At 36.6% G+C, this 10,418-nt stretch overlaps 1 protein-coding gene across 1 annotated transcript in view; it reads left to right on the top strand.

Annotated features, from left to right (window-relative positions):
- EXOC2 (exocyst complex component 2) overlaps window positions 1–10,418 on the top strand; it is a 274,184-nt gene that overhangs the window by 62,081 nt on the left and 201,685 nt on the right. Inside the window, exon 2 of the mRNA XM_044917676.1 lies at window positions 6,867–7,027. Within this exon, the coding sequence (XP_044773611.1) occupies window positions 6,910–7,027 (118 nt within the window). The 5' untranslated portion in view covers window positions 6,867–6,909. The remainder of the gene's footprint in view (window positions 1–6,866; window positions 7,028–10,418) is intronic.

The following is a 10,418-nucleotide window of genomic DNA, read 5'->3' as shown; positions in this document are numbered from 1 at the left end:
TTTCTTTCTTTCTTTCTTTCTTTCTTTCTTTCTTTCTTTCTTTCTTTTTCTTTCCTTCCTTCCTTCCTCCCTTTCTTTCTTTCTTTCTTTTTTTTGTTTTTTGAAAGATGTATTTATTTTAGAGAGAAAGAGAGAGGATGTGTACACAAGCAGGAGGGGCAGAGGAAGAAGGAGAGAGAATCTCGAGTAGGCTCCGTGCCCAGCTCAGAGCCTGGCTGATGCGGGGCTCGATCTCACAACCCTGAGATCATGACCAGAGCCAAAACCAAGAGTTGGACGCTTAACCCACTGTGCCACCCAGGCACCCTTGTTCCTCTCTAGCTACTCTGTTAGCTTAAAATTTCATCCTCCTATTCCTCAGGCCATAAGACTGTGGCTTTATGATTGTGTTTAGCTGTTCTGTGCTAACTAGACTGGAATGTTCTCTCAGATGAAAACTGAGTTTCCAGTATCTGTGTGTATTGAGTGAGTGATTTTGAAATTCTCGGAAATATCCTAACAAAAATAGTTACCATTGTATTCCTGTCTAAACTAACTATCTGAAGAATTTTTTCAGTTGTCTTTTTAGAATAGATTTATTCATATTCTATATAGTTTAACCATTTAAATGAAAAATTCAGTGATTTTCAGCATAGTCATATAGTTGTGCACCATTACCACGATCAGCTTTAGAATTTTCTTCACTACTGAAAAGGCCATATTTACTGGCAAGTCACTCCAGTTCCTTCCAATCTCCCCTCTCCAGCCCTAGGCAGTTACTTTGTGTCTCTGTAGATTTGCCTATTTCAGACATTTGTATATAAATGTGGTTATTCAGAGTGTGGTTCTTTGTGACTGGCTTCTTTAACTTACTATAATGTTTTCAAGGCTGATCCATTGGAAGCACATAACAGTACTTCATTTCTTTTTTCTTTCATGCCAAATGATATTCCATTGTATGGATATACCACATTTTACTTTCTTTTCATCCATTTATAGACTATTGAGTTGATTCCACTCTTTGACTTTTATTAATGCTACTGTGAACATTCATGGACATGTTTTTATGTGGACATATATTTTCATTTCTCTTGGGTAGCTACTTAGGAGTGGAATCAATGAATTTTATATTAACTCTGTGTTTAACCTCCTAAGGAACTGCCAAACTTTTCCAGAGTGGCTGTATCTTTTACATTCCCACCAGCAATGCATGGTGGTTCTAATTTCTCCACATCATTGACAACACATTATTATTATTTTTTTAATTTTATTTTTATTGTTATGTTAGTCACCATACGGTACATCTTTAGTTTTTGATGTAGTGTTCCATGATCCATTGTTTTTGTATAACACCCAGTGCTCCACGTAATACGTGCCCTCCTTAATACCCATCACCAGGCTAACCCATCCCCCCACCCCCTCCCCTCTCAAACCTCACTTTGTTTCTCAGAGTCCATAGTCTCTCATGGTTTGTCTCCCCCTCCCATATCCCCCCCCTTTATTTTTCCCTTCCTTCTCCTAGTGTCCTCCATGCTATTCCTTATGTTCCACAAATAAGTGAAACCATATGCTAATTGACTTTCTCTGCTTGACTTATTTCACTTAGCATAATCTCCTCCAGTCCCATCCATGTTGATGTAAAAGTTGGGTATTCATCCTTTCTGATGGCTGAGTAATATTCCATTGTATATATGGACCACATCTTTATCCATTCTTCTGTTGAAGGGCATCTCGGCTCTTTCCACAGTTTGGCTATTGCAGACATTGCTGCTATGAACATTGGGGTGCATATGGCCCTTCTTTTCACTACATCTGTGTCTTTGGGGTAAATACCCAATAGTGCAATTGCTGGGTCATAGGGTAGCTCTATTTTTAATTTTTTGAGGAACCTCCACATGAAGACAACACATTAATTTTTTTTGCCTTTTTGATTATAGCCTTCTAGTGGGTATAAGGTGGTATTTCATTGTGGGTTTGATTTGCATTTCCTTGGCTAATGACATTGAGCATCTGTTCATGTCTTTATTGGACTTTTTTTTTATCTTTTCTGCAGAAATGTCTATTCAGATCCTTTCCCATTTTTTAATTGTATTATTTGCTCTTACTATGAGTTGTAATTGCTCTTTATGTATTCTAGGTAGAAGTCTCTTATCAGATACACTATTTGCAAATATTTTCTCCTATGGGTTGTCTTTTTTGCTTTTTTTAATGGTGTCCTTTGAAGCACAAAGGTTTTTAATTTTGACCAAGTCCAGTTTATCTCTTTTTCTCCTTTTGTTGCTTGTGGTGTTATATCTAAGAAGGGTTCGCCTAACCCAAGATCACAAAGACTTACTCCTGCGTTTTCTTCAGTTTTATAGTTTTGTCTTGTACGTTCAGGTCTATAGTATATTTGGAGTAAATTTTTGTGTGTGTTATAAGAAAGGGATCCAACTGCAGTTTTTTGCATATGGATGTTAAGTTGTCCCAGCACTATTTATTCAAAAACATATTTTTTTCTATTGTTAAAAATCAATTGACTGTGTATTTAAGGGTTTATTTCTGGATTCGCAAGTCTATTCCATTGATCTATGTCTTTCCTTAGGCCAGTACCACACTGTCTTGATTATTATAGCCTTGTAGTAAGTTTTGAAATCAGGAAATGTGACTCCTCCAACCTTGTTTCTGTTTTTATCTATCTATTTATTTATTTATTTTTATTTTATTTATTTTAAAAAAAATTTTTATTTATTTATTTGACAGAGAGAGAGACACAGCGAGAGAGGGAACACAAGCAGGGGGAGTGGCAGAGGGAGAAGCAGGCTTCCTGCCGAGCAGGGAGCCCGATGCGGGGCTCGATCCCAGGACCCTGGGATCATGACCTGAGCTGAAGGCAGACGCTTAATGACTGAGCCACCCAGGCACCCTTGTTCCTGTTTTTAAAGATTGCTCTGGCTATTCTAGGTCCTTCCCATTTCCATAGAATTTAATGATCAATCAATTTCTGCAAAAAAGCCAGCCAAGAATTTGATAGGGATTGAGTTTTATTTATAGATGAACTTGAGGAGTATTATCATCTTACGAATATTAAGTCTTCCTATCCATGTCTTCCCATTTATTTAGGTTTTTAATTTTTTTCAACAGTGTCTTATGGTTTTCAAAGTACTGGTTTTGCACTTCTTTTGTAAAATTTGTTCCTGAGTATTTTGTTCTTTTTGATGCCGTTGTATACAAATGTCTTTTAAACTTTTTAAAAATTTTTGCATGTATATACCTACTAGCTCCCTGTCTCTATTTGCTGCTCCATGTATTTCTTCTCTTTATCCTATTTTAAGTCCAGTGTTGCACTGATATCATGAAACATTCAGAAAACATTTATGTGACTTCTTTCAGCAGTCATATGGCATGTGTATTTTGTATCAGGTACTGTATTACAGGGAGTATGGAGTTGATTAAACATCTTGTGTTTTCAAAGAGGGGTCATAAACATGATATCTAAGATTTATCACAGTGAATATTAGAATATCAGAAGCATTGTAGAAGGAGGGATCAGGGAGACTCTTTTAGAGAAGGTAACATTTAAGATTGACCTTGAAATATTGATAAGGATTTAACAAACTTTGAAAGACTTGCTATTTAGTCAAAACAAGGTAAATGAAATCATGAAGGCATGAAAGTACTTGATGGTTCATTAAAGGTGAATGGGCTTATATGGTTAGTGTCGGATGAATGAGGGAAATGATTGAGGGCAAAGTAGGAAATACCGAATAGTCAATCTAGCTGTGACAGGTTTTAATAAAATAGTAAGAATTTTGTGGGCACCGGAGACTTCTGAGTAGTGGGGTGTCATGAGATTTTTTTTTTTTTTTTTTTAAATCTGGGAAGATGTTGATTAGATCTGTATTTTAGAGAATTAACTGGTGTTTGCTGAGAGTGATTGCGGTGGAGAGAATATAGGGACAGAGTACCAGTTTGAAGTCTGTTTCAATATCCAGGGAGAGAAGATGAAGGTCTTAACTGGGAAAGCAACAACAGAATTGAGAGGAATAGTTGACTTTGCATTCTGACAGAAAGATTTTGATTGTTTGATTCCAGAGGTGAGATAGGGAAGGAGATAAGTTCATGATAATTTGAGTTGTCTCATTTGGTTTATTGGATGAATGTTAATGTCTGTCTGGTCCTTTGTTTTTTGTTGTCATTTTGCTATTTCAGTTGTATTAAATAAGTAATGTAGGCATGGACTCATTGGCCATGAGATTGAACTCAAGTCTCTTGCCCCATTCCTCTTTTCCAGAAGAGGCCAAACTGATGTAAGTGGCTCAAAACCCCCAACATGGTTGCTCTTTCTGGTTTGGCCAGGCTTGATATTGAGTTGTCATGAATATTATGTACATACTATATTGAAGGCTCATGAATAACAAAGATACTTCTTGGATTTTGAATCTCCCAGAAATCAGGGACAAAGGTCAGTAACATTCTTTATTATATAACATACCCCAAACTCCTTTAATTCTCTCTTAGAGCATCCACTTCCACATTTCCAGATTCTGTGTCTAATCTGACATTATCTTGATAGTCAATTTTAGATAAAATGTGTAACCCCCTTTCCTCTTTATCCCCCTCCCCCGCTTCTCAAACATACATCTGCTGTTTGCTGCTTTAGTACTACCTTTGGTTAAACCAATGCCAGTTCTCGCATTAATAGGACAATGTAAATCTTGTTTCTTTTGCCTCTTTTGAAAGTTTCAGGAGCTTTTTTTTTTTTTTTCCTCAAGAGCTTTTATTCTTGGATTGATTCCTTTTCATGACATCCTATTCTTTGAGATAAAAATCTTATCCCTCTGCAGATACTAATTTGGGATCAACGCTCATGATACTTTTGAAGGTTTTTTTTTTGTTGTTGTTGTTGTTGTTTTTCTTCTGTGTTAGTTTGCTAGGATTGTGATAACAAAGCCTGACAGATTGAGTAGTTAAATAACAGAAATTTATTGTCTCATGATTCTGGAGGCTGGAGTTTCAAGAACATGGGGTAAGCAGGGTTAGTCCTTCTGAGGCCTTTTTCCTTGGCTTGTAGATAGGTGACCTCTCCCTGTGTCCTCACATGGTCTTCCTTGTGTGTGTTTGGGTCCTAATCTCCTCTTCTTATAAAGACACCCATCATATTGGATTAGGTTCCACCTATATGAGCTCATTTTACTTTTTAAAGATTTTATTTATTTATTTGAGAGAGAGAGAGCACATGAGAGGGGGAGGATTAGAGGGAGAAGCAGACTCCCTGCCGAGCAGGGAGCCCGATGCGGGACTCGATCCTGGGACTCCAGGATCATGACCTGAGCCGAAGGCAGTCGCTTAACCAACTGAGCCACCCAGGCGCCCACTTTAATTACTTCTTTAAAGGCCTGATCTCTAAATACTATCACACTCTGACGTATCTAGGCATAGAACTGCAACATGGTATTTTTTAGGGGACACAATTTAGCCTATTACACCTGCCTTATATCTGTGTCCTCTGGATTTTTTTGTTTATCTGACTTCCATCTCTCTCTTACATATTTTCCTTGACTATCTTATAGTCTTTGGCTGTCCTTGTATATTTTAGAGTCTGGGAATAGCTGATTTGTTTAGTTTGTTTATGGTCAGTTTGTTTGCAAGGGCTTTTCCATTGGGTGATATGACTGCAAGTAGACCTTTTTTGGGGGGGGAAGACCCTTATATGTCAAGCTCTTTGGTTCTTTTTTCCCTTTTTCCCCTTTAATTTCTTCAGAGAATAATATTCTACTTATTCAGACAAGGTGAGGTTGGGCAAGGTGGTCTTACAGACCTTGCTGACAGGTGTAAGAGCAGGGGAGGAAGAGGCCCAAGTAGTTCCACAGTTTGCTGTGCAGGTTGACACTTAATCACCCTTACTATGCCTGGCATTCCTGATTCCTGGTCGTCTTCTGTTTGGCTTCCTCAGAGACTGAACTTCTAATCTCCTGCGACTGCAAGGTGAAGGCAGGGGCCAGGGTGTCTAACTTCTCAGTATGTAAAGATATAGATAGCCAGCAAGTTCTTGCTGTTTTGCTCTGAACCTCGCTGTCATCTTCTGGGGCATCTGAAACCTTGAGCAATTGAGGGGTTCTGTGGCAGTTTATTAGTGAGGTTTTATTATTTATTTGTTGCCTACTATATGCTAGGTACTGTGCTTTCCTTAGGATTATCCTATGTAACCTTAATTGTAACCTTTGGGAGGTTCTACTACTAGGTCCACTTTACCTATACAAAAACAGCGGGTCTAGAACAGAATTAGTAAATTGGAGCACCAGGCCTTGAATACAGGTGTATTTGATCTCAGAAACTGCACTTTTACCAACTCTGCTATACTCAGAAGAGTTGGCAAATTCATGCTTTTGCCTTAGGTCTACATTCTAGGTTTTGTAAAAATGTCAATATATTGATTTGACCACATTAAAAAAGTTGCTATACTAAGTATAACACAAAAATAAAGTGAAGTTCAGTATACCTATGGGGATATACATGTGTTTTAATTTTTATGAACATGATTAATCAGAACATCTTCCTTTAACAAGTTGGAGAGTAGAACAGTTTCTAGCATACTTTTGGGATTCAGCAGGTGTAGGCATGGAGCTAAATGGTGACATTAGGTTCTATCTATCATTATATTGAAAGTTCCAGAACCAAGGGCTTAGTTGTCTGTTATTTTTCTGACATTTCCCTCACAATACCAGCTACAATGTCTTTGGTAAATTTAATGTTCAGTAGATGTTGGCAGATAGGCTAAATGACAGCTACAAAATTCAGAACTTTAAGAATGCTTTTTTGTTTTGGTATTGAATGTCTAGCATTCTTGTATTTTTAGTCAGTGCTTATTTCAGTTGTCACTAATACTTTCCTTTCTTTTTTGACAGATTACTTCTGTAACTAGATCTCTGGTTTGCTCAACAAAACACGATGTCCCGATCCCGACAACCCCCTCTTGTGACAGGCATCTCTCCAAATGAAGGAATACCATGGACAAAGGTCACAATTAGAGGAGAAAACCTGGGGACTGGCCCAACTGACCTCATAGGTAAGAGCAAGAACTGTGTTTCAATGGTAAATGCATTTTTATAGTGGGCAGTTGAGACAAGCTGATAGAACAACAACATTGTGATCAGTACAGAATGATCTGAATAAAGATGAAAGAATTATTTGGTTTTCTGGCTTTTCTGTTTAAAATCATTATTTTATCAAATCTTGTCTAAATTCCTTTTCACTAAGTCCTTCAGAAGGTTTCCTGCAGCTGAGATTTGCCTCCAGTTCCTGAGCCTTGCTCTCTCCTGCTTTGATTGCCCAAATAGCCTCCCTAGCTATTTTTGCTGTCTTTAGTTTTCCCTCCATTATACAACTGTCTGTATTTGTTATGTAGCGCTCCGTAAATTATACCTCTTCTGTACCTTATTGCCCTTCAAATCAAATCTAAACTCTTATCTCCTGGTGATATCAGTACCACTTGGCTCTTATCCTCACTTCACCTAGAAGAAACTATCCCCTCTCACTGGGTGCATATCCTTACTGAGACCTATGAATCTTATTTATTTCCTTTCTTCTGCCACATTGATGCTTAATCGTTGTTGAGAGCGCCACCATGAATCTGAAATACGAATAGTCTCTGTCTGCCAAAACTTGAGACTTCCAAAAAAAAAAAAAAAGCTCTTCAAACTAAATTCCCACCCATGTTAATCCATCTTTTTATTTAGGCTCCCCTAATACTTATATATTTATGGTAAGCTAAATTATAGTTTTTAGGATCTGTTCATGTTTTTTTTTTTTTAATCTTTTTAAGTTCAAGGACATGCATGCTCTGTACCCAGTTGGCACTGTATAAATTTGTTAGTTTGTATAGTGTCTGTCCCCCCCACTCCCACCCTGTAACATGGAGACCTTTTACTGCTGATTATTTAAGCATTCGTGTTTGTCAGTGGTTCTCATCCCTGGCTTGTCTTTTCTTTTTTTTTAAGTTTTTTGTTTTGTTTTGTTTTTGTTTTTTTAATTCCACTTAGTTAACATACAGTATAATTGTTTCAGGTGAACAGTTTAGTGATTCAACACTTTCCATACAATACCCGGTGCTCATCACAAGTGCGTTTCTTAATCCATCACCTATTTAATCCATCCCCCCCACCTGCCTCCCCTCTGGTAACCATCAGTTTGTTCTCTATAGTTAAGAGTCTGTTGCTTGGTTTGCCTCTCTCTCTTTTTTCCCTATGCTTGTTTGTTTTGTTTCTTAAATTCCACATATGAGTGAAATTATATGGTATTTGTCTTTCTCTGACTGACTTATTTCACTTAGCTTGATACTGTAGCTCCATTCATGTCATTGCAAGTGGCAAGATTTCATTCTTTCTTAATGGCTGAGTAATATTCCATTATATATGTATATAAGTTATAATTGGTCAGTTAGGATTATTTTCTTGTGAACTCTGAGATGCATTTAGAATAGAGATGCATTCAGAATGAGGAAGGGAGAGACTTCAGTATATGCTACTGAACATATATGCTGATTACCATATAAACTTATCTGGATTCAGACATTCTCTTGACTCTTCTTAATTTATGAGGGACCCTAGGGGCGCCTGGGTGGCTCAGTCGGTTAAGCGTCTGTCTTCAGCTCAGGTCATGATTTTGGAGTCCTGGGATCAAGCCCTGAGTGAGTTCCCTGCCCAGCGGGGAGTCTGCCTCTCCCTCTGCTCCTCCCCGACTTGTGCTCTCTCTCGCGCGCGCTCACTCTCTCTCAAGTAAATAAATAAAATCTTTTAAAAAAATTTATGAGGGACCCATTGGTAAAGTATTGGAGATTATGAGTTGGAACTTATCTTTCTTGCATAATTGGTGCAGCTTGACAGATTGTTTTTTGGCCATCTGGAAAACCTTTGGAAAAGGGAAAGTGAATTGGAGCTTGGCACTATGTTTAATAAATGAGTTTTGCATTTCCCAGCTAATTCTTTTCACTAGTGTTATTTCAGTATGTCTTATTTTGTATTGTTTTCTCTAGCCATAGTTTTTGATTCTTCAGTAAACAAAAATTAATTATTCTTACAAAGATAGTTTTATCTAATCTTATGTCTTGCTTTTTTGACATAGCTCATTCTAGATTTTTCTTTATCCAAAGTGGAAAAGTCCCTAGAATGCATGGTAATAAACCACACAGATGGAGGTTATGTCCAACATTTTAGCTGGAGCTCCTAACATGACAGTTACTAGTCTATGTAAATTTTAATCTTGCTTTAGCTTCAGGCAATGCTATTCTTATTTGACTAAGTGTGTATACTTCTATAAACTTTGCTAGTTCAGCTTTCAACCTGCCTATCTATTGCCAAGAAACCATTTTTAAAAAAAGCAAACTCAACCTGCTAAATAATTTGAATGTTTTTAGCTAGATGATATCTACACTAGCCAAGTGAAACATTATAAAAATAGTTTATTTGAAATTCTACAAGTTACTTAAAAAAAAAAAAAGATGTTATATTTTATGAAGCAGATTTCTTGGTTTGCAGTAACAGCAAAAATGTGCTTTAGAAATTAAGAAATCAATCTTATGATCTTATTTAATTTTTATGACATTTAAAATGATCTGTTTGAATCTATGTTTAAAATTAAATGGTGATTATTAATTTTTTTTTAGTTAAAATGCAGAGCAGATATTAAATCAGAGAAACCCTGATAGCAGCTACAACTAGATGAATAAACTATTGTTCTGGGTAGTTTTTTCCCAGTTTGTACTGTCATAGATATAACTTATATGTTTGCTCATCTGAGCATGTTTTTAAGGCTTGCTGTCTATATCTTGAAAATCTCCCATTGCTCAGTTTTAATCATAAGGTTGTTCTCCAGCAGGGAACCTATATTAGGATTGACTTTATACTAAGTCCTGACATTTACTATTGAGTTGTTTTCTTTTCTGAAATGAGTTAATATTTAAAATCACAAGAATCTTTTTGATATTATAAAATTTTAAAATATTAAGTTAATGTATTAGAGTGATATCAAAATACCTACCATCTGTACACTAAAGCTGTTTAGTTTATTAAAGCCGTTTGTATCATTTAAAAAATACATAGACTGATTTATGTATGCATAAACATTATTTGAGCAAATATTCATTGAAGTGTTTCACAGTGCTTCTCTTGAAGATGGAGAAGAGTTCCAGGGGTGCCATCAATCTCTTAAATTGTTTACATTTTTCAAAACAAAATTGATTTTCAGGAAAGATATCAAAGACATTCCCATTTTGAAAAAATAATTTTGAATTATGAATGCATTTAAAAATGTATAAAGGTCATTATACATTTTTAAAAAATCAAAGAAAACTTAGTCCTGAAGAATCCTTTAAGTGCTGTTATTAGAAAGACAGAATTCCAGGGGTGCCTGGGTGGCTCAGTTGGTTAAGTGTCTACCTTGGGCTCAGGTCATGATCCCCA

The sequence above is a fragment of the Neomonachus schauinslandi genome, chromosome 8, assembly GCF_002201575.2.
Source record: "Neomonachus schauinslandi chromosome 8, ASM220157v2, whole genome shotgun sequence".
NCBI lineage: Eukaryota > Metazoa > Chordata > Mammalia > Carnivora > Phocidae > Neomonachus > Neomonachus schauinslandi.
This window is presented reverse-complemented; position numbering and strand designations above follow the sequence as displayed.